Source organism: Varroa jacobsoni, unplaced genomic scaffold (assembly GCF_002532875.2).
Source record: "Varroa jacobsoni isolate VJ856 unplaced genomic scaffold, vjacob_1.0 scaffold_244, whole genome shotgun sequence".
NCBI lineage: Eukaryota > Metazoa > Arthropoda > Arachnida > Mesostigmata > Varroidae > Varroa > Varroa jacobsoni.
In genome coordinates, this window is record NW_019213146.1 from 218243 (window position 1) to 243527 (window position 25285).

At 39.8% G+C, this 25285-nt stretch overlaps 2 protein-coding genes and 1 long non-coding RNA gene across 8 annotated transcripts in view; 1 reads left to right on the top strand and 2 right to left on the bottom strand.

Annotated features, from left to right (window-relative positions):
* Positions 1 to 1658: 1658 nt before the first annotated feature.
* Positions 1659 to 2128, bottom strand: LOC111258537 (uncharacterized). Its single transcript, XR_002679047.1, has 2 exons — positions 2040 to 2128; positions 1659 to 1818 (listed from the first exon to the last, which is right to left on the bottom strand). It is a non-coding gene; the product is annotated as an uncharacterized LOC111258537 (long non-coding RNA).
* A 5614-nt stretch (positions 2129 to 7742) lies between these two features.
* Positions 7743 to 25285, top strand: part of LOC111274017 (uncharacterized) — a 127024-nt gene continuing 109481 nt past the window's right edge. Inside the window, exons 1-2 of one of the 6 annotated variants that reach the window (XM_086967498.1) lie at positions 7743 to 8383; positions 13037 to 13392. In XM_086967498.1, coding sequence (XP_086823624.1) covers positions 13143 to 13392 — 250 coding nt within the window. In that variant the 5' untranslated portion in view covers positions 7743 to 8383; positions 13037 to 13142. Of the gene's footprint in view, positions 8384 to 13036; positions 13393 to 19464; positions 20127 to 21005; positions 21358 to 25285 lie in introns of those variants that run through there. The other 5 variants (XM_086967494.1, XM_022856106.2, XM_086967497.1 and 2 more) reach the window with 5 other exon arrangements.
* Positions 13840 to 16298, bottom strand: LOC111258535 (uncharacterized). Its single transcript, XM_022829902.2, has 2 exons — positions 15553 to 16298; positions 13840 to 14979 (listed from the first exon to the last, which is right to left on the bottom strand). The coding sequence occupies exons 1-2, from the start codon at positions 16011 to 16013 to the stop codon at positions 14688 to 14690; spliced, it is 753 nt and encodes a 250-aa protein (XP_022685637.1). The 5' UTR covers positions 16014 to 16298; the 3' UTR covers positions 13840 to 14687.

A 25285-nucleotide genomic window follows, 5' to 3' on the forward strand; every position in this document is an offset into this window, starting at 1 on the left:
GTGTATTTGAGAATACAATAATCGCGCAATACAAATAATTAAAAAAAGAAGTTTCTGTATTGCTGTTAAGGATTGCTCCGCCTCACATAAAACATCCACCTATGTACGGTTATATGCGGGCTCAATCGTAGCAACAGCATCAAGTGGTCAGGGTAGTGCGTGCTGATGATCTTTAGCTCAACGCAGTATTCGGGCGGGTTTTTGGCCTTTTGAGATGGCATTGCGGGTTGAAAAGATCAATGTAAAATCCAACAAAACACCAATCCGTCTGGAGCAAAGGATAGCGTAGAAGTTTAAACGAAACTGTGCGAACTTCCCAAGTTTCACTCGCTTGCATCAAATTGGATTGTTTCTTAAAATAAGGAGTACACAGAAGAAAAAACTCTAGCATATGCCTAACATAAATGCATGAGCATTATATACGTATGTATATATACAACAAGTGGTAAAATAGCGGCTACTTTATAACCATTGAATAAAAGTACGACTGAATTACTTAGTTGTTAAGTTGTATAAGAATGTTTTATAAAGGCAGCTCTAGACAGCTCGTTTAAGGAAATAAAAAATGTCGAAAAAAGATCTAAAAGGAACCTACATGATGAAGCGTACGATCCTACTAACAGCTATTTGTGATCCAGGCTTTTCGGCCCATTCAGAATATTTAATGCGTTTTAGTTAATAGGAGAAGTATTGTGCAATGCACAAGCCATAATAGGTTGAACCAATGTTAATTATTAATCTTCCTCTCTTCCTTTTGTAACACAAATATCTAAATATGCACACTGCAACGGTTTAATTGAGAGAAAAAAACCTGTGGTTGACTTGATATTTTTCATTGTCAACACTCTGGTAAAATGATTTGGTTCTTACGGGCATTGCAATCCGTACGATCACAAGTAGCAGTCTTGCTCACAGAAGGGAACAATCCATAGGTCATTCATTATGCTTAAATAAGTTATAAGTAACTAACTGACATACCACGTAAGAGCTTTCGAATCCAAAAACAGTAGTTTATACGCCAACTACACAGACGACGTGTATATCATTATATTCACTGACCGTGCTCGTCAAACGCAAAACACGACAACCTTTTTGCAACTCTTTTAATAATCAAAACAACTGAATCAAAAATCTTACGCGCTATTTTTGCCAAACTCAAACAAAAAAACACATATTATTTGACTTTTATATTAATTATACTATCCCTAGATTAGCTATATGATTTGTTACCGTTCATAAATAAATCATCTTTTTTCTTCGAATCCCGGCGCTACCGTGTGATCAAGCCTTGAAAAGCTCTACGCCAGCAGGTATAACAAAAGTTGAAAAAATTTGCTCGTTTTGGGAACACACGCTAGCCACGATAACATTAAACCTGATTGTTCACTCATTACTTGAATAGTTAGTTGTCGGATTGATTTTGGTAAAAGATTTCTGCACAAAAAAATACTTCGAAGCAGTGAGTGTGAAGTTGCGCCCGGTAGGGATGAACAATACCACATCGCTTGCACATTAGGCATCTGTTGTTAAAGTAATCGGCCAAACTCTTTGTAAGTACTTGAGTTAAAGAAAACAGACTTTCCCGCAGCTACCGCAAGAAAGCTAATAATCGTATGCGTTCATAGCCCACAAGTGTTTGTAGAAAAATTCTGAATAAATCTGCTTTTATCCATATTTATTTGGGGGGCAACAATTACAAAAGATTATCACTAATCGTTTTGCTCTCAACAGCTATTTCGATGCTTCGTGGAACACGGTCTCCAGAGCTATCCGAAGCTTATCGATTCATTTATAAAGTTTACCACCAGTGCTCAAGATCTGTAAGAAAAATAAGGAACATATTCGCAAAATAAAATTAAGCTTTTTCACTGGTGCCGAATGAAAGTTCCTGTCGAGCCAGTAAATTTGGCTTTTTTTAGCGCTAAATTGTAATAGCGCTCTCTTTTTCTTTTTTTTTTTTCTCTCGCAAATTGTCTTAAGTCCCTCACTGTCGGTCCACATCCACTGAAATTTCAAACAGCGGTAACTTTGATTATTACCTTATGCATTAAGGGCTAGTTCACAGGACTGACCCAATCAGCTATTTTACACCTGTGCTATAATAATACATCTTTATGAGGCCCAATAAATATTCTTCTAGTTCGAACGATTTTATTACATAACAGTTCTGCTACAGTCCATACTTCCAATACTTTTATGCTCACTAAATTAATAAAAATACTATTTCTTTTAAGGTTGTATAGACCTCGCCTAGTGTTCTTGGTGGGCACCGTGAAATTGTTGGTGACTGGAAATGGCCATTTTGGTTTTAACGCACTGTGAAACGACGCGGGCGACCCACACCGTGATCAATAGCTAATTTGAAATAGTTCAGGTTATCTTCACTGAAAGGTAATAAGTCGAGCGCATATTAAATGCCCTTAAATAAAAATTATGACAATAATATCGTCTATTGTATTTAGAATGACACATACCATATAGAACCTTTGAAAGAGTACTATAGAGTTATTCGTTTATTGATGTGAACCTAATAAAACACGTGCAAAGCTATTAGAACCTCTATCTAAAAATGATCCAAACAAAGAAATCGTGCTTGCTTATATTTGCTCCATCGTCATACGAACCTGGCTAAGAAGTACAGCTTCCTCCAGGAGAAACTTTGTTGCAGAAACTTATACAATATTCCAGCAAGAAGTTCAAAAGGAATATCCCGTGCTCATCCTGATCTAGATAAGAAGAACAAAATGAAAATGAGCATGGATGCCATTATCGGTACAAGAAATAGAGAAAATAGGGCGCGACGCACGATCGGGTGTAAGTCTTTGTTTAATAGAATAGCGGGAACTTAAAAACACCGTTGATAACAAGTATAGGGAGGATGTAGTTAGTAGGTGGGTCTTTTTGGGGGTAAATCTGTCATTTAGAAGACATGACAAATACTCCGGTGACAAATTGGTAACAGCCCGTCATAGCAACATACATAGCCTAATAATTTTGGATTGATTAGCAAGAGTTTTCTCGAGACCATAAGGGTTGGAATTTACTCCATCTGATCGCTGAGAACAGTTTTATGTATGATAAGAATTATCCATGGTTAAGCATGATCCGTAATCGCGATTACTTAGAAGAGATGGATTTGTTAGCAATATTAGTCAATCGTAACAGGGTATTGTATAAATTTAGCTCTTCCTATTTCTCTATCAAATCACCAGTCGATAGTACTTTGCTTCATAAATACATCGGTCCAACTAATCCCGCCTCATTCGATCTCCTCCTAACCCTCAAAACATTCATGTATCTAACCCAATGCATCGGCTTTCATAAATAACATCCTGCTTTTAATTTGTCTTAGTTATTTAAGAAAATGTAGCTTTTGCGCAGGCTGAGCTGTGGCCGAAAAATGGACCCGCTAATTTGCTTTTTTAGGTTTAAGTAATGTTCATTGAAAGCGAACAATGCTGTACTGATTCAAAGATCGTTACATCATTGAAAAGAGGCCAACAACTTCAATGAGTCCAAGATGGAGACGCACATACGTCTTTAAACTCTTGTCAATTTGGTAATATTCATTTTCAGAAATTGTTCCTATTTTATCTTAGAAATAACGATGTAGCCCATTCAGTCTCCGACCCATATAGTACAACGAATCCCTAAGCTATTAAATGCGTCCTGCGATATTTATTAGGCGTAATAATTCTGTCATCTCAAAAATACGTAAACAGCAGCATTGATAATAGTTTACGTTTCAGGCCCCTGATCATCTCAGCCGAAGCGTCGACAGTCAGTGTCTTCATTGATGCCGTTAGAATTCTGAGAAAGTTCCGAGCGGTGCTCAACATTTACATCTGATGGGCGAGTCGCTAGTACGGGCTGTCGCTTCTTCGAGCCCCCTTGCAACCGGTGCGACGGAATGTCTCTCATAGCCACTTACAGCATAACTATTAGTCGAGGGATCCCGCATAGCACTGACAAATAAAGAATTAAATGGACGGTACGTAATTAAAATTGATTTTCAGAATTTATTGGGCCTTATCCCCTTTGGTTTAAGCTCTGCTATGGACGAGTGTGCATACAACATATACAATGAAATTAAAAAAAAATCTCTAACCAGTTTTTTTCAACAGCCATGTCAGTATTAATATCCAGAAATGAAAATAAAATCAGAAAGCTAGATCAAGAAATATATGCCTGAAATGTATATGCGCGCTATGGGACAGCAAGGAAAACGTTATACTATATGATTGATCCATCTTACATAGAAAGACCTAGTGTCTAGAAAGAACCGAACTAATATGTGAACGGCCTTTTGTTTTTTCGCCTTTTTTTTCTGAGGTAAGTTAAAAAGTTTTTGCCTATTGCGCTAAAGATTCAGTGCCCTGCTTATGAATTCATTGCCGATGGGAATCAATCAGAATATTGGGGCGGGAAAGACTGCGATCACACACAGATCAGCTGCATAGACCTGGACTATCGCTGATTTTACAATAACGAATTACGAAAAATATTTAATAGTCAAGCATGGGTATACACCAGGCCCTGATATAGGGTGTCAAGGCCAGCGAGTGCCAAGCGCTTTCCTACTTCGAGAATATAGCTGTTCCCAAATGGTGTATTTTGTTTTTCCGTATATTTTCATTTTAACATCCAAAACACATTAACTCGATTTTACTTTGACTGGTTTTTTATATATCGAATTCTCGAAAACCCATAAAATACCGATTTTTCTAATTAAATAGGTAAAACGACTCGCGGCGAATCAGCATTGGTGTCGTTTGAAAGCTGAAAAGATCTTACAATTTAATTGTTGGAACACTTTTTTTAAGGCTCAAGATCGATCACTTCAGAAAGTAAAATTTTGTATATTCAACGCAGGCTCTAGTAGGTCCATAAAAAATTGTACTGTTTATGGCCAAAACGCGTAGCCAGAAAAAAGGGCCTAAAGATCGTTCTGTCATTTTCGTTGTGGGAATTTTGATGTGGACGACACTCGAATAAACATCTATTAGACGCCGAAGAAGCTGATGCTATATTTTCGATGGAATTGGAAAGGAATTATACATTATGAGCTGCTGCTAACGCCTGGCAAAACGCCTGATTCAGACATCTACTGTCAGCACTATATCAACACTATATAGGCAACTATATCAGCAAGATCAGAACAATATAGCCCGGATCTCGCATTATCAGATTATTATCCATTTTGGTCTGTGTTTGTTAATTTGGTTTTAACTACTTGTTACAATTTTTCCCTTAGAAACCAAAAAATTTCGACAGTGAAAGCATCATGATATTACTAGAAAATTAACAAAAGATCATTCATCACAAACACGTATATTTAGTTTAGAATTATTTCTGTGAAACATAAAACGTTGCTCCAGTCTATAGTGGCTTAAAAACCGTTAATACTCCTACGATCCCAATGTTTTATATTATTCAGTAACTCTCCGACGTGCGCGTATTGCATTTTACCTATTTTCTATACAGAAAAGAGATTTTCCGCCATTAACTCCTACCATTGTCCTACCCGTGAACAGCAGTAAAAGCTTACGGCTCAGTCTACAATGCTTAGTAACACTGCCCCCCTGTTACCTCATTGGGTTCTATCAAAAATTTCTCATTGCAGAGTATAATTAATAAAGCCACAACTAATTATTGAGAATCGCTGCTTAGCGTAACAATTCTACAAATGACAAACTATGATGCACTTGATCTTTTAGGCATTCTCTAGTAGAGGAAACAGTTGTATGCCCCGACGGCCGGTGTGATATAGTATTTCAAACTTCTCAATGAAGACTACAACTTGCTCACGCAATAAATACAGGCAAAAGCGTTTTTAAAAAAATTAGGTCTATAAATCGGGTGACGAGCGATTTAATTATGACGGTAAAACACCTATTTAAAGGCAGCCACGTAATAAAACATAATCACTCAGTAATCGAAGCGTTAAAATTATGACCTTTTTACCCCCATCTTGCTTTGTTGAGAAATGATTTAACAACAAATAATGTTTCTATATAATTTTGGAGGTGTATATTTGAGCAAATATGAATCGATGGAAGATTGCAAGTAAAAAAAACGTATTAGAAGATTTCAAGCTTAGACATTTAACTGCAGTAATTTTCCTAAAGTTAAAAAAAAGAACGTAAAAACAGTTACCAGGACGGTGTTTAGGATTCAGCTTAACTTACTGAAAGTAACGATAATAAAAGGGTTAGATTCTCGTTTCAGCGAAAATGTTCATCAAGTTGAAGCCAAATTCAGAAATAGAGCATGAATGTCTTTAGCTAAATATAGTATACTGTCGTGAACAGGGTAGCATCGATGATGGTCAACTTACCAATAACTATGGCAATTGTTAGTGACTAGGATTTGCATTCGAATTTTGAACAAATGCCAAGTTATACGACGTGTTATATAACACTAAAATTAAATATGCCATTTGCCTTTTTGTTGGCTCGGTTCTTAATTAGTTCTTATTTAAAATAAGTTCATTATTATAAATCACACTATCGAATAAACAATTTTTTTACGGAACAGTTCGAAATTTACGAGTTTTACGGAAATGTTCGACATTTAGAGGCCAACGTTGAAGGAGTAGCTACATGAAGTTCTCACGAAGTTCAGGACGTAATGGAAAAACCTTCATCAAGAGCTAACATTAAAAGGGAAGCTGGAAGTCGTTTTTAGTCCTTCTCGCTCTATATATAAATTTATTTTATCTACTAGATTAGGGTTAGATGCAGGCATACTGGAAATGCTCTGACCACTGAAGGGATTCATTTTAAAATAGGTTTTCCTTAAATTCAGTTAAACATAATCATCCTCTTTTACCTGGTAGCGCAATGAAGCTATTAAATAGTCGGTCTGATTTGACCCATTTAAGCACTTATCTAGATATTGAAAAATTCTTAATTTATGTAAGCCCTCGTGAATAGTACGCCGTCGCGTCTTCACGAAATCGAACGGCCCACTTTTAGAGCGGCTTCACCTAAGTAGGTCTGTAGCGTATTATACTTGCAGTGCGATATCTATGCGCAAGAAGAAAATAGAGAAGTTATTGACAGCACTCCGTAATGCCTTATGCCAGTACCGAATCAGAGCCGTTTGCACGAGCGTATCTTATAGAACGTTGCTGCATATGGACTCTATTGCAGTAGCAGTAAAAAGAAGGATAGACATTACTCGGTTAAATCTGGTGGTTCAATCTGGCCTGTGGGACGCTCTTGATGCTGATGATCACAACAACGACGACAACAGGATGGCTTTGAACCGATACAACTGTCTATCCGTCCGTTTGTGTGGCTGGTATGGTGTGTTAGAGAGATGGTAAATTTAAGGTTTGTAGATTGTGAGCGTCAGTGTTCCCTGCCTGCTATATTCTGCACTAACTTATGGTCTAGATATGTGGTCCGAACTACTGCTAACTATGTCCTGCTTTGCTGACGCTGGTGATTGCATTTAGCATTAGCGTAAGCAACGATAGTGCGCTGAGGGCAATGGAGAGTTTTATCTGTGCATGTAGTGTGTATGCGAGTGTGTGTCTAATACGCGAAGATGACTGCCGGCACGGAACCGCTGCACAAAACCCGGTGCTGCTCGCAGTTCGGGGCTTTCTCAAGGGAGACAACATCACGCCAGGTAAACGACTGACTGGTTGCTATTCGCTAGGCAGAACCGGTCGCTGAGAAAGAAGGAGTGTAAGAGAACGAAAACAAATAGGTACCACCAACTCTCGATTGAACTGGGCCGCTGCTGGTGTTTAGAGTCTGGCAAGGGCCACTAGTTCTGACTGATGTCAGCGCCCAGGCCCAGCCCGAACAACTGCCTTGCAACGGCGGCGGCGGCAGGCCGAATAACCAAGACATACGCGAACGACCGGAACCCATCGCAGCTGTAGTCAAGCAGTGTAATCGCCAAGAGCTTTCCGCGTGGCCATCCCGTACGCACGCCATCCGCAACCCACCCTAGAGTGCGGCGTTGAGTTGGTGCCTCGAGTTAGTGAACAGGCGTGTTGCGGCAGAGCGTGTTCTAAGCTGAGTGTTGCCTGCCTGACGGACGGACGGCGGGTTCACCCTGATGCGCGGTGCCGTATCTTTTTGCTGTATACGCGCACTGTGTATCGTTTGTGAATCGTGAAATTGCACGGGGAGAATCAGTCAGCTGCCGGCGCTGCCGGTGTCGTGTGTTCGAAGGCACCACGAGACCGCTGTTACAGCCTGGGACGCTGTTGCCACCAATTTTTACGCTGGTGTTTTCACGTCATCCACGTTACTATTGTTGCGGATACGACGAAGGAACCAATGGTCGGATTCACCGAATAAGCCAGTGATCATCGGGAATTTGACGTAACTTCACGCTTAAAGGCCCACTGGTGCCTAGTTTGGTAAGTACGCAGGACAAGCTGAAACAGGTAATAGAATGGTAATCGCATCCGTGTAAGGTAACGCAAAAGAATGCAGTGACTGACCGTTTGCCGTTCACATATTGTAGTTGTTTGTGTTAAATGTAGATGCTTTTTCACCGCGAACAGTTAGTACAACTTGACGAATTGATGTTTAAATGAAAAATTAGCAAAAATTAGCCAAAATGAACAATTTGTTAATGTTGAAATAAATACATACATATATATATATATATATATACTTAGCCACATAAAAAAGCTTGGATTAAAACAGCAAAGCGAAAGTCTAATGTGCCATCTGCACCACCTTCCGTATTCAAACGTCACTTGTGCTAACAAAGGTTCTAAAACGGTGCCCAGAGACGTCTGTATGTCAAAACACGACAGTAATCGCCGCGATGGCCAATGAGACTTCGACTATGATGATATCAAACCGTCTATACATATTTATCGCACCACTAGAAAGTGTTTACTTAACGCATCAACATTAACAGAAGTAAAATTAACGGATAAACAGTAGCATGTTTGGTCCATATTATAGAATGCTGCTCCTTTAGCCTAATCTTGATTTCTTTCGCCTAGGGAAAAATCGTTTACCGATGGCAGTGACATGAATGCCACATCGATTGCCGATACGGTGCACCGTCTTTGAATTAACCCACCCCAAGCTCCTCTAACACAGATTTCTTCTTTGCCCACGAACTCGAACTGTTCTTGGTTGCTCGTTATTTCTGAAATATTTTTTCATTCAACCGTATAGCTAGGAAGCTTGCTAACTTTTTGTTCAAATGTTTCTTTGAGCGTTCCTTCTGCAGATGAGTATAGAACGAATAAATACCAGACCCTGGCGTAGGGAAATAGATGTAGTCCTCTAGATGTTATGTGTGATATGATAAGTGCTAGCATCTCTCGATAGAAGTAACTGAAGCTTAAGGAGTGCGATTTGCCGTCTGCTTCTTTATTTTTATATGCGAGGTTATGTGATGTCATATATTGCTGGGTGTCTGCCTCGCACGCGGTTGCACTCGATTATGTCATTATGATAACAAGTACCTTACGTGCGTATATGACGAACAATAGCGTCATGATTTATTAATTTTTTCTTTCGCTAATTTGTTGTGAGATTTTCATTACGACGCGAAGGTTTAACTTTGGTCGAGACGAGATACTGAAAGTAAGAAACTTAACAAAAAACTAGCTATTTATCAATGACTACAAATTACAGTCGCTATATTCGGAAATTCGGAAAATTAGTGCGCGTTTCTGCATTGAACACTATATAAAGTTTAATTTATTATGTGACAATAGGCTTAAGCCTAAATGATGCATATAAAAAAAAAAGCATGACTTGTTGAAGAATGAATGGTGAGGCGCTGAACTATATATTTTGCTTTGTACCATTGTATACGTGTATTAGTCAAGAGTACGATGCGATGTACTTGTTTGATGATTTCTCCGATGATTTTGCTGTTCGTTCAATTAAAAAGGCTAAATATTAGGACTATTTTTAGTTCTAGCCTGTGTCGGTTGATTGCTACTGTTTCATTGCTAGTTTAATATTAGCCACAGGAAGATTGCAAATTAAAACCGTAGTGCAAAATCATAATGCTTGTGGTCTCTACGTAAGTACTCTATAGGAGTTCGTTACCGGGCATCGGCAATTGTATATAGTGCAGCCTTACATGAAGGTCAAGCGTAAGAAATTGTTTACAATCGACAATGTGATTCCCAGTTATTAGGATAGATACCAATCCCTTGATAAACTATAACACAGACGTCGGCGATGCTTCCGCCTTGTGATTCTATGCCCTCCTTGTTCTATTTCCCTTTGCTTCTAAAACAATTTTCTTACGGAAATAACATTATTGTTATTGAAGACCCTTGCGCAGCGAGCGTGACATTACACTAAGACAGTAGTTAAATATCTAACACTGCTGCTACGCCACGGAAAGGTTTCATAGCAAAGGCATCTAGCCTCAGGATGTGCCTGACCCGACAAGTGCAGAGGTTGCAAAAGCAGGCAAAAAATAAGCCCAAACAGGTTCAGAGCGCGCGAGTCAGGGCCCCGACTCCTTTAGGGCTGGTTATGGCCTGAAGTCTGCGTCACGATATATCGCTTCGATTGATCTTAAGAGTAAGCTGTATTGTTCCTGTGGCATCCATTTGTCGCGCGATGACCATTTTGGTCGACTATCTTGCTATAGGTTTATCATACCAATACATCAGTAAATATAGCACGCCATCCCTACTATGGAAGGAAATTAAGGATATGCGGTTGTAATGTGGTTTGTTAGAGAACTTAAAATGCGTTTGGAAAGAAATATTCTCCTAACGGTGGGGTAAAATATTAGTTGTCAGGTTCAACTAGACTCTAAAGGTGCTGCTTCTGGAATATTGCTCTTGGACCGCTTTTGGATAGGGTTCAGTAAACATAGCATAAACGATACGGTGTTCGTATTGTCACAAGGGCGATACGTGAGTGACTGAAAGCAGTTTGGCATTTGCGATTTATTATAAATAAATAAACTTACCTCTGGTTATCCTCTAGAACTTAAGTTTTCTTGAAAACAGGTAGAGGCTTTCTGGTTTACCGGTAGAGCGGTGTGACCCAGCGGGTAATCTTTGTCCTATTGTAAACATCATAACACGTCATGTTTCGTTGCCTGAAAAACAGCTATCGTTCGTGTTGTGGTAGAAAATCAGACAATAGGCCAATGTAATAGCTAGCCGCAGCCAATAATTTTCATTTATCCTTGAAACATTCGTAATCTGAGTTTACGTAAGAAAAGCGAAATTTATAGTACCCATTTCAAATAATCTAACTCCTGTAGTCTATGTGATTCTCCATGATTTTTTTCTTTGTGGCAGTATATAATCTGGAACCCACTTCTCCAAACCGGTAAGCGACCAACTAATTGTAGCAACGCTGTTGCAGTTCAAGTAACTTGTATGATATACGTCTCATTTGAAAAAGTCGTATAATTCATCCCTTACACAGTAAAGCGAAAGGGCAAGTTCATCTGCCTCAGCTAAAAAAATTTCTCCAACAATAATCGAATTCTAAGATTGGCTTAGATATACAACTTCCATTTATATTCACTTAATAAGACGGGCGTTGTTTTACCTCATTATAAGGGTAGTTTAAAATAATTACATGTGAAAATTGCACACAGTTGAGAAATTGAGTGTAACTGGCGTTACTAGATTTTTTTCCTTGGCCAACACTTAAAAACAGAATAAACGTCGCGTTTTTTTTCGCATAGTTTCTTTTGTATTAAAATCACCTAATCGAAGGCAAATTGAAGGCAGGTGACGTTTTACAAAAATCATTGCGTTACTCAAACTATTTAGAAACCATATAAGCGTGGCCACATAAGGCGTCGCTATATGAACCACGTTGCCGACGGTGATTTCGTTTCGAAACTAAGTTGCATTAGAGCATAACTTAACTCAGTAAGAATACGAATATGTGCATATATTTCAAAGTGAAGTGTGGCATTGCACTCGTTGTGCTACGTACCACATGTCGTTGCTTTTGGAGAACTTTGACGGTTTATTGGTACAATGCATTCGCAGGACGACACCCTGGGCCGGGGCATTACACTGCGGATAATAATGATCATAGGTCGTAATTTATTATGAATAATTATTTGTACCGAACCGCGATAGGTGCACAGGCCTCGGGTCAAATTAGCTTTGTAGAAGAGCGCGTACGTTCAAAATGCAACCCGTAAATGTGCCAGTACCTCAATTACTCAATAGCCAGCTGCGTAGTGCTTAGTAGAATTTCATGTGGGTCTATGGCAAATGGATTATAATTTATGAACCTACTAAACTTGACACTATTTTCTTATAAAACACCAACTTCATTGGCTAAAATCACATCTTTTTTTTTACAAAAAAAATCATTTTCTTTTTAGTTTTGTTAAGAGGCCGCTTCTTCACACAAAATTGCTAGTGGGCCACAGAGGCTCACCTCTGGCCCATCTAACTCCACCTTCCAACGATACAGGTATTTTCAGGGTTGCAAGTGATAGTTCCGAAAAAGTAAATCCAACGTAGTGAGCCTATTTTGGCATCAAAATGGAAAAGGTTTTCAGGGCACAATAGTGTTAAGACAGTTTTGGCCCATATAGCCCTATTCTCTCCAAATTTCTGCAGTGAGAATGCTACTGCAGTGAGAAAACTACGGTATTCTTAACAGAAATGAGCAAGTTTAAAATAAGTACATGCAAAAAGCAAAGAAAAAAGACATTGAGATTATTGCAAATTTGTTGGTATGAGCTTTTTTTAGAGAAGACCTTGCTAATTTTTTAGTACACTTTCAGTCACACTTGTAGGCTATTAACTGGGTAATTTTCGTTGCTCGTTGTAAATGTTTTTTTTCTTTTTCACAATCAGATTACAAATTTTACTAGCGAATATTTTGTAAATGGCTCAGAGGATAGAAAGACACATTTTTCACCGTTTTTTACGATATTATGGGTAAGGTCTTTCGCAAGAGCAATAACGCTGCGCGGTATTGCTTTGCTCAAAAGGACGTACGGTTAGGATCTCGGCTCTTTCAATTCAGAAAAAGCTGTCAACAAAGTATTCTCATTCAATTCCATTTGCATATCTATTGTGCGATTGCAGGTTTTCGGTGATGATTCGATAGATCACTCATTGCAGTAAAGGTCGCTGGTTGTATCCGGAGCGAGCGTACCCCTACTGTACTGTGTCGGGCGACGCCTGTGTAGTGATGGACCAGCCAAGTTGGCATTATGCGTCCCCGCCCGACGAACAGGGCCGGCAAAAAATCGCGCCTCATCATCAAGGCGCCCAACATCGAGACGTCGTACCAGCTCCTCACGGACAGCGTATTTTCTCAGAAGGCGTTGTCGAGGGCGCTGAGGGCGGCCTCTCTACCCGAGAACGCATCCAGCTTCAAGGTCAGGACTTCGTTGACGAAAAAGAGTTTAAATTCCGGCAAACAATCATCGATCTTCAGAGTGAGTACATTATATCATTAGCGTATTTTCCTGTTTTCAGGGTCCTTTCTCTTAATAATGTATCACTTGTTCGGCATGTCCGCCTAAAGTGTCAAAGCTGGAAACTTTGACAGCATACTACTGCATCTTGAGACAATACCGGAAGGTCGAATATTACCTAATTCGCAAGAATTATGAGAACATTCGCATTTTATTTCATACACATGGGGCAAGTGTCGCATTGGAGATATAAATCTTTATTTTAAGAAAGTTGTTAAATGCCTCGTATGATCTTCGAAAAGACCGAAATAAAAAGGTTCTCTTGAACTTCTAATGATGCAAATAAGGGTATGATTCGATTTTTGAACGTCTTTGATTAAACCAAGATAATCAAGCAAACGTCGGTTAACGATGCGAAATTTAATGATATTGGGCGTAATCATTATATAGGAAAATAATACTAACATATTTTTAGTGTACACATATAATTCTCGTTTATTGACCACTATCGACACTCGATTCACAGAACGTTTTCGGGTGGATATTTCTAAAGGTAGATTTTTAGAACCTCAACTATAAGTCACGCTATGCAAGAAAGCGCTTCAGTGATTCATTGCAAGATAATAATCATTTATTATCGTCATATTAAATATGAAGATTTTTCAACTGCCTTAGCTTCAATCTGATCACGGACAAAAGAAAGCGCAAAAGGTAGCTAGCTATGCGATTATTCGAGATTATCATTGATTCTTTAGTCATTGTCTCGTTATCCGTGCGGGAAAAGTATGTAGAAAATGCCATTTGTTCGCTGGGCCATTGCATTATTATTTATGATAAGCTAACAATTAATATTTACAACAATGGCCACGGCATGCGAAATACGGCGCGTGTACATCTCTTGATTTACCACTGTCATTATAGTATTATTTTGGACTCAGTCAGTAAAATCAGTGTTGTTCACTAGTCATATACACAAAAACTAACATAGCTTATAAGTTCACAGTACAATCTTCGTGCTCTGAACAGAGATCGACTAACGCACGGCTAAAATTACCAGTAATAATATCGTTTCTGATATTAATATTGTATCAAAAGTAAACAAGTTTATGATATATCTCTGAAGATATAATAATGGTAATGATAATGGTTATCTATACTAGCCATTATCCATGTACATGACATAATTATGTATCCATTGTGCTATTAGATCCTCTTGTTGCCTCTGGAGACCAAGAACGTTATCAGACAAAAATTGTGCTGTCCGTCTTTGCATGATTGAAGTTGTCACAATGAATTTAAACTCTAAGAAGGTCAGCTTAGAGTTCGGTGCTGTTAGTAGTAAAATCATCATTCTGTCGGATTCCTTCGGACGGTCCTAGTGTACCGAATGTGCGAAGCTTAAGCCGTCGGTACCCTTTTTGAAGAAACCCAAGGAAGAAACTGAACGTGCCCTTTTCACCCTTAGCCCAACGTTGACGCAGATGGGATAGCCACGCCTCACCCTCGAACGGACATTCCCGGATGTGGGTTTTCCATGTTTCAACGTCGCACTCGACCATGCAACCCAGCACGTGGAACGGGCAGCGTAACTTGACATTGTTATTAATCCTAATATTCGTCACGGTGACACAAGCGGATTAGGCGCAAAAGTAAGGTTAGCAACAATAGTTAGTGGTAAAAGAGAAGAACTCGCCGAACAAGGGAGACTATCTAGCAACAACAAAAAGGAAGGAAATCGAACGTGGCCTGCTGTCGATCTGGGTTCATCTCTCGGGCGTGATTAAAATCTAATAAAAACATAGAAACAAGACACCAATAGCTTTCCGCAGTCATATTAGCAGAAAAAAAAACGGGCTTTAATAGTAAAGAGTTATCATTTCACATGGATAAACACGATATCTCAATTGCAAATTTTGCCATTTCGCTACGACTCTCTCAGAGCTAGCTTGCTGGGAACAGTCATTACTAAACTGTTACCAAACAAGTTTAGGTACGCAAGTCCTTTTACTTTCCTGATTTCTTTTTCATGAGAAAATGTATGATACAAGACAGACTTGTACTAGATGACACAGGCTAAAATTCCGTGCATTAGTCGTAGTCAGTTGGCAGTCAGAGCTTTCGAACTGAATAAAATCTAGTCAAAGGCTACCTGCTCATGGTACACTTGTATCCTGTACGTACCTTCGTGCTTCGAGGTGCCGGTAGAGGGCTTGCACGCGTCTCCGGCACAGCGGGCACGTCTTTAGGCGGTCACCACACTCTACACAGACAATGTGTTTCCGACAGTGTACAGAAACGTAACGCGGGCTCAATGGACATCTGTAGCAAACGACGCAGCGTTCGACGCTAGCTGAAGAGTCCACAAGAAGTTCGTCACCGAAACAAATAAATGTATCGTCAGCTTTCTGTTCGATGAGGTATTCTTCAACGACATCAACCATCTTTCCACGATCCAATTCTATCCAATATAGTTTAAAGAAAAAGAGTCTTGCCCACGGTAAGTTGAACAAGATTAGAGCAAAGCCATAGCAAAAGTTCCAGAGAGTGAAAGCTGGAAGCTGGAACAATGCGCAAGTTATGATTTCGAAAAACGACGAAAGCGACGCTGGATGTCGTGCATCTATCACAACCACAATGGACATGCAGGAGATAGCTCCCGGTCAGCAAACGCTTGGCTAAACGTGATCCACCAAAGAGCGAACGAGCTTGACCTATGTGACAAATGTGGGTTGAAAACGTGCACGATATATGCGCATATCGTACAAGGCTCAGTTACTCGCAATGAGGACAAGTTTTTCATATACTACAAGAATGGCTACACATTTTCATGTGATCAGTGCAAGTAGAGCTTTAGTGCAGACGTCATGTCGTTGGTTTGAAGTCGAATCGATATAGGATTTGTAACACATTAAAACAAGCTCTGAAGCATAACTAGACAGTAATTAACTTTAATATAAATCTATGTGTCTATGCCTGCGTTTGAAATAGGTTGAGCGCTATTCGGCGATTTGGTCAGTGCTACCGAATGTGTCCGCATGTTATAGACGGCTATAACGGCAAAAGGTAACAGGCATCTGAAAACGTGAAAGATTTAAAATAGTATATGTGGGGGGAAACTGCTTTGAAGCAATAGCTGCGGGTCCCTCCCATTCTCATGTTTGGCTCACCTAAATGACATGCTTAAGACTTGGTCTTATTTCCAGAAGGAATAACTGGTTTTGTAATCTAAATGGCGCTAATGTTTTTACGTAATACATGTATTTTTGGATTAAGGTTGATAAAGTGACTCCTGAAATGAACGCTGTTTAAAAGCCTTTTAACTAAGCTAGATCATGTACTAATCTGGCGGAATTGCCAATCGCGACTCGAAGTGAGCTCAACTCGAAAAAAATGTAGAAACCAGCCCGGGAATGCAATATACTACAGCCTTGCCCCATAGAGTACACGCTCTGATTCCATGTTTATATTCATTTTTTTAACTGATTAAAATTGCTGTACAAAAAACATTATAATAGAAGTGCTCAGACTTAAAATACTCCAACGGACTATGATAAAAATAGGGGTTGTAGCATGTATAGGATTATAAATTATTTCTTCAAGTAAGTCCTTAACGAACAAAATAAGCAGCTGCTTTAGTAAAACTGTTTTTTAATTCATGCGAAAAAAAAACACGTGCGCTGACAGATAATTTATCACGTAGTAGCTATAAGGTGAGACACTATATATATATATTTTGTATGCCCTAGTTAACGACTTCATTAATATACAACGCATGTCTTAACGCGATACGTTGATGTAAATTCTTGTTTTCCAAATGATGGTTGACTTTTTCCCCCTAACCTCCACGGGTCTTGTCATACTGAAAGCTATGAAAGTTAGTGCAGGTAAACCCAAAAGCATAAGTTTCAATAAGGGCCACTCCGCCCAGCAATAGCCAGTGGACATGTGAATAAATGACTAGCGGACATGAAAACGTAGACCTCCCTTTCTAACGCTGCGATAGATGGTAATTTCCAAAACTCGGCAGGTCTGACGCGTGCCTTCGAATGTATTACATTACGTGACATAAAAGAAGATATATATCGTCGTATTAGCCAGAAATCGTCTCGGATTTAGCCGATCCTTCTATGATTTAACTGTGCAAAGTGTCTGAGTTATCTGTAAGTGAGAAATCGCAGCGAACATGGATAATATCGATAAAATAAGTTGATTTAAAGACCTTTTAATTAATGCATATGACGTATATGCGGTACTGATAATATTTTCTATCGCTGGAAATATGCTCCAAGCCTAGCTTTAATTGGACCTTCTGTTGTTACAGTGTACAACGAGAACATTTGCAATCTATTTACTTATGTACCGTTTTTACGTTATGGCTTACTGGCCGTGTATCAGACGCGTCGCCCCATCAAAACTTATTGACCACCTGTAATCCTCAATTTTATCATATAGATTGCAAGTGTATGCATAACTATTCTTGTCACAAATTTACTTGCAACTAAATCTACAGAAGTATTGTTCTGTTTACTTAAATGTATAAAAATTTGTCATTGTCACTTCGTTGATATGATAGACTTGTAAAATTTTTGGGTAAACTGGCCTAATTGCAGGGGATGCTTCTCCAAACTGACAGAGCTCCCTCTGTAGTACGTCACTGAATTTAACAACAATCAAAGTCGTGAGTTTAGGCTATTTGAAGTATCTTTCTGATGTACATGAATTCAAATTAATAAAAGCTACTGTACAGCGACATTAAACCAGACGCTTTAACGACTCGCGCTTTGTTCGTCATGAGAAGCGTACGACGAATTCGGACCTACTGAGCAGGTTAGAGGATCATTGATGTGAGTCTAAAGCAGAGAAGTAGGACACAATATTTCTATGCAGCTAACGTTTGCTGCCCTATGGATCTACGATCTATCCTAGTCGGACCTACCAATTAATAGGTAAAAACACGTACCGTCACTTAAACAAGCCAGTACAGCTAAACAATCACCAACAATCGTCGAATGTTGGTCGCCACGTAGAAATTGCGTTTTTTGCGATTGAAAAAGGGATTTATCTGACTCAAATTAGGATCCGAATTGTTTTTGACAATATTCAAGTTTGTTAGCAGGTAATGGTACTATTGATGGCAGTCATATTAGCCTGAAGGGTCTTCGGAAACAGCTAATTCCATACAACGATCCGCGTACCATCAGCCATCCGTGGACGCCATCCGTCTGCGTATGTTCTCCTGTTGGCAGCGCAGTCGTGAAGGGCGCGTATATTATGCCACAGACAAAATATGGCGAGCTTCATAGACTCCTCGTTTAGGATGAGTCCCTTATACTGGTACCGGGTACACTCAACTAAACTGTGTTGTGGTTTCTGCTGCCTCGTGGCTACCGACCCTCACTCTCAGTTGGCTTTCCCAACCCCGTACTTCAATCGCTCCAATCCGTTCTACCAGCCTTCACAAAAGACCTCCGCATACTACCTATCAATTGAAATAATCAGTCGATGTTCTCGAACATCCCATAACTCTAGCAATTAGCATACTTTGTATCTTTCGATATTTGTAACTCACATCGCTTACATTCACTCTGTATCTGCTGTTCCGTTGATTATGGAACGTTGGTCCATCTACCCTCGAGACTCTTTCTACTATTCGTCGACATCATGAGCCGCTCTTTGCACTTCTCCGAGCGAGTGCTTTATGCCACAGTTTTCAACGGCGCTATGTGTCGGCGGACGCTAACTACCAGCGTCAGTTGTGTTCGAACGACAGCAACAACAATGCAAATCTCAATCCGTCTAACTAATGGACAAACATAAGACAGCAGAGAAATATCGAACGTCGCCAGTATAGAGGTAGAAATTAACTTGTCCACTCGGCTTGTCTGCCTCCCTGTTTCAACCCTCGCTTCGGGCGTCTGTACATCAAAACAAGGCGCAGGCAGACCCGCGACTGCTGGCGCGAACAACGATCGGAGCAGCTGGCGGATCCTTCACCGCGCGAGCCCTCAATCCAACACAGTGCGAGAAGGCTGTCACCCTCTCCCATAATGTGAAAGCGCCACTGTGGCGGCGGCAGCGTGGAGTTGGTCCGTGAGCGCCGATACAGCCAATGTTGTCCCTATGGATACAAACAGCAAACAGAATGAAGTGCACAACGAACAGCATAGGACACACGACAGAAGCAAACTAGAAATACGAACGTGAACGAGCGCTGACGGTCCGTCGAACAACCGCACGCTGCCGCTGGCAATTACGACTGCTACGGCCATTGATATAATACGACGCGAGATTTGTCGTTGTACCATGCCGTGTTCTTTTTGTACGTGTCGTATAGCGCTGCTGTCGCCCGTGGCTGTGTGTTGTTCAATGCTGATTCTTAAATTGAACAGTTGATTCAATGCCTCCGTGTTGTATCCGGCTATTGGCCATGATGCTAACGTCGACTCACCAGTAAGAAGACAGCGGTTCGGATATTGCGTCCACAGGATGTAGTGAGAATTTGGACGTTGAGTTGATTAACATCTGATAAATGTAAGCTGTCAACATTACAGCGTACAGAAAAAGAGGGAAAAGAAAAGCATCCATTGGAACTCTATATGGTTCATATGGAAGTTACTGTTGGTGGCTAATGTTGATTAGACAAGTTGAATTGAAGATTCGAGGCTGTACTCATCGACCAAAGACGGTACCCGGCGGCGCCCTGATGACAAGCCAGTTTCACAGCATTCAATCCTGTCTCCATTCGGTTACAAGCGGTCAGTTCATTGCAGATACGGATGACAGTCGTAAATAGTCACGAAAAACAACCATTTCCGCAAGAGGGCCTTTGATCTGAGTGGATTTTTATTGCGTTTATTGACTATTGTCATCAGTATCTTTTACTAGGGCCGTATCGATTTTCTGACCGCCACAGATAAAGTTGCATTTGTACCTCGTTTCGACACCGTTGAGCATGAAAAAGTTTACTCTCATATCAGATACTAGAAATAAGTAATTTCCGCTTACCAAATTCGAAAGCAAAAGTGAAACTAGATGTCAAGGTCATCATATCCACAACGGGGGGTAGTTACGACGAAAACAAGTTTCTAACTACAAAAGGAGACTATCAGTTACTATCTATTGAGTTCTGGATTATGCTCCGACATTATTTTCGTTTAGCTAATATTGACTGTTTTAATTAGGTGACAAAGCATACGCAGATTCCCTATTTTTGTCGTTTCGATGACTAGATATGATGGGCTTGTCGTAACGAGTTCCTTGGATGTTAGTTTCTGAGTCATGGCAGTCAACAATCACATCAAATTCCAAAATTCTGCAGTTGTTTTGTTACTGCTGTACACTGAAAGTGGAGTTTAGCAATACAAAAGTTGTGCGTAAATAGAAAAGTCACTGTTTATCGTTATCTCTGTTATAGAAGATCGAATGGGTCGGTATTCAACATAAAAAAATTCTATCAAAAAAAACTAGTGTGATATCATGTGGGGCATTTGGCCGAATGCAACTGTGGAATTTGCAATCCAGTCCGTGCCATGTGGTAATCCATCTGATTGTTTGCGAAGCTAAAAAAAAATCGAAAAAATTGTTAAGTTGTCACATGACGATAACTTCGTGTCAACGATCATTACTTGTTACAGCAGGAAAGTTGAAATTGACCGAAAAATTCATCCATTTTACCACTCACCATTGCTAAGAAGCACGGTGACCGCTGCGAGCAGTGCTGCCATTTGACGAGGAGCAATTTTTTTCGAAGAGATTTGTCTAAGGCGGATGCAACTGTGAAGGGAACATCCAAATACACAAATAAAGTGTGACTATGTGCTGCGATGGCCTCGCCTGGACCGCGAAGAGTGTGCACCCCTTTGTCCTTCGTAGGTATAGCTGGGGCAACCGACCCCAATGACGATGATGGACTTGGTCCTAGTGTTGAGAATGGAATTCACGTGTTCACCGCTCATGAATACGATCGGCAAATCTCAAGGAATCGAGGTGAGCTACTAATAAGAAAACCATCTATGTTGACTGATACGTTGACTTTAGCCGAACAACAGTTGTCTATTTGTCTAGAGATTATATAGGAACAACAAAGATGATAATTAACAATAACAATACTAACAACTATATGATATAATCAAAAATAAAAAAGAAGCCACAAAATCATAGGATATTGCGTCTCAACAAATTTATCTTGAATATTTCACATAACTAGAGAAGTCTGACTCCTAAAGCAACAACGTCTATAGGCTATTTTAACCAAGAGGATCATTTCCGTTTGCTGCAGAAGTATCACATAGAAGGTCCGGGATCGTTTTACAGCGACTCCGAAACAACTAATAGAACAATTCGAATAAAGCAGATGGGTACCGCAATTTGAAGTCACTACTGGGCCGTAGCTTGATATTGGACAAAGTTAAAACACAGTAGCGGATCATCGACGCATTGTCTGATGCACCTGTGCTAACATTGGGTTTCTGCGTTTCGCGCACGCGCGTCATGTAGCCTTGACGGGCACTGGGCAGCAACAGCATGAACAACCCAAGAGGCCATATCTAATCTGATGACAATAGCGTACCCACAATTGCCTCTAAGGCAGTCAAGAAGATGACGAGGCTAACCAACTTACCGGCGTCTGCCCCGTTTTCATCTGTTCAGTTGAGCTATAACAAACGAAAACTTACGAATCTTTGCTTTATGAGACCAACCTGTCGGCCAGTGGTGACAATTTGAGGCGCGGGAGGGCAAATTGATAGAATCTTTCACGGAACAACTTAATTAGCTGAAACTGATGGAGTAAAGCTTCCTGTTCGATGGTGGGCGCAGCATGCAAGAAGCGAAGCAGCAACATAAGCTGTATGCGCACTGGGTATCGTGACTACATATCGCAAAAAAATCTGACTAAGGATATGATATCAGGGCCAAAACTAGTGGCAAGTATTTTATCTTATGATAATGATACACCGGAGTAGGTAATTCTCAACGTAAATTCCGAATTTTTCTGCAAACTACATGTGCTGCACAAAACGGATCTTATTCGTCATAAATATAATAACAGGTGTCGAACGAAAAGTGATCACGAGAACGTCTAGAGTCGTTACGCCATCACTTACAATGTAGAAATACGTACGGTTTATTTTTCGTAATCGAGAAGAAATAGTGGTGGACAATTATGTGGTTCGATGAAAATGACCTAGGATATTTCTAAGACGCAAACCTCTGGAAACGTTCATTTTATTTGCTGACTGACGATTATATCTATCAATTGGTGAAGATTAGGGATAGTAAATGATTAGAGGGATTTCCGACAAAAAACTAGCCCTGAACTCACTCAATTACGTGGAGTGACTTACGTATGCTGTTGAATGAAACAACTACGATATATAAAACTTTAATAGAAATTATTGTCCCTGAAGGAAACAACAAGAGCAAAGATCAAGAAGAATGAACTTAGAAAAAAAACTTTCAACATCTAATACACTACTATGTAATTAATTGCTTGTGCTTATTTTAGTCAAAACTACTTTCGAAATTTTGGTGTCGAAACAAAAAAATGCAAAATTTTATTCACAATCTTAGGAGCAGATCGCTATTTCTACAAAACTGGTTTCAGTTTCAACGAGACAAGTAACTATCATATATACAGATGTATCGATAAGACCACGTAATATAATGAAGATATATTACTCTATGACTGGTTGACCGCCATTAGCTTGGCGCCCATTCGTAATAATCGATAAAAAAAATTGAGACCAAACAAAGAAGGAGCGGTTGTATGATACTTCAAAGAAATTCTCTTCGATAGGCCCTAGCTATCCATATATGTATCACCCATATGGCCATGGCGCAGCTAACTGGACCTTACAAGCTTAGGCTATGCGCGTGAATTTACCGTTCATAATACGCGTTTATGCTTGGGTTGAGTAGAAATTAGGTTATTCAGCAGCGACATAGTAATAATAATAAAAATAGTAATCATTATTAATACAGTATATCCTTTACCTAAAACGCACGTAATCCTCAGTATTGAGATCAGCAAGGCGACATATTCATCAAGCGACTCCATAGTTAGTATCTCTAGATACAAACAACGTGCTGTGTTCAATCGATCCGATAAAAAAAATCTCTGCCATTTAATCGTTGGTAGCTATACAGAAGTGCTAATCGATAACAGTTTAACTAAAAGTATAGAAATACCCACTACTTTTCAATAGTTTGCATACGCTTGGATCAAGAAATTAATTGTAAAGCGTTCACAAATTCAGCCACTGTTGGTCATTATAGCCGGGAACATGATAGTGGTCGCTCCCTTGACCTAACGAAATAGGGGCTAAGGTAAGAGTCCACGGAGTAAAACTGGCGTAACAGACGTGCACTGGTAACATCGAATCTTCAACAATCGTCTAAGATAACATCGCAGTTATTGTCGGCGGTCAGCAGCAGTATCGGCAACCATCATCAGTTACGAATTTCAGCGGGAAAAGCAGCAACGAATAGCAGCTTAAAGCACGTTGATACAATCGTGTAGACGACAGGCACACGATTACGGAGACATAAAACGGCTAGCAAATACCGTCAACGTATCACGGCAGCAGCAGTGATGACATCATCGTCGGGCAGAGCAGTAGCTTATAAACGCGGCAGTCGTTGCGCAATGCGTAATTTGGGTAAAGGAAACAAATTCATTCTATGGTTTGACGGAAGTAATCAAGCAAGCCAATGAAGGTGTCAGTCGCGAAGACACCCTTCACGACTTTTGAGTACAAAATCGGTAGCAGAAACAGTAACCAACGACAGAAGTAGTCAGGCATCAGTCTGAAACGATGAGGGGCATTTCTGCCTGCTACACTCTATGGAATATATGTCTGATGTACGTTGTTTGATGTCTGTCTCCAGCTACGCCTTTATCCATTGTTATGTTTCAGGCTTGATCTACGGCATTCTGCTTAAGCTATACAATCTGAAAATGAAGCACTTAACTCGTACATCGAGAAGTCGCTTGAAATAGTCCCATAGTACTGTTCAGGACCGCTACCGGACAGTACGTGCGACTGCCATCGTTGACGCTGGCTGAGTGCTACGTGTATTTTAGCACAAGGCAAAAAATGTTCTTTATTAATTGGTGACTTGTATTTACGCGTTCACAACAAGCTGTCACCTCTTAGGTAGGATACTGTAGAAAAACAAGTTCCGCTCCATCTGACTGGAATTCAATAGGAAGTTGATTAGAGTAGCAAAAGACAACGAAACTAGTATGAAAGTTTGTATGCAGAGAGTCAATAATTATCGTGCTAGACTAAGACTAAAGTATTTCCTTGTTTATCTTCGGAACATCATGTATTATTTTCTTGTGATCGCATCATTTTGGGAATGCTACTTTACAGACACTTGTGAATATTATTCCGGGTCAAAGTGTTCTACTCTGCTTTGACTCACGCTATGTACTAAAGGATGGTGGTAATATAAAAGCAATGCCCTACCGCAGCACCCGTTCGAACAGTTTATTGAAAATGATAAATAGTCAACCTTATTTTTTTGCATTAAAGATAAAAAAAACATCTATATCATGCTATAACTTTATGAGGATAGATATGAGGCGCTTTTGCGCCTTTGAAGCGGACGTCAACTGGGCTCAAAGCTTGTTCCAAAATAAGCATTTAGTAGTCTACTACATGTGCTAAACTTGTTGAATCAATTTGTTTCTAAATTTTTTCTTATACCACTAGTTTCTGCAGAGACAACCCTAGAAAGCAAATCATTTTAGTAAATGCACTGGGGACAAAAGGCAGTCGATTGTAGGCAGACTAGCAAAAACAGAAGACTTTTTCTTGACCGACTTTTTACCTGAAATGCCTCAGAAATTGCGCCATAGAGATACTTTGGACATAAGTACGAAAGCTGTGAGGGGTACGCACTTATCGTT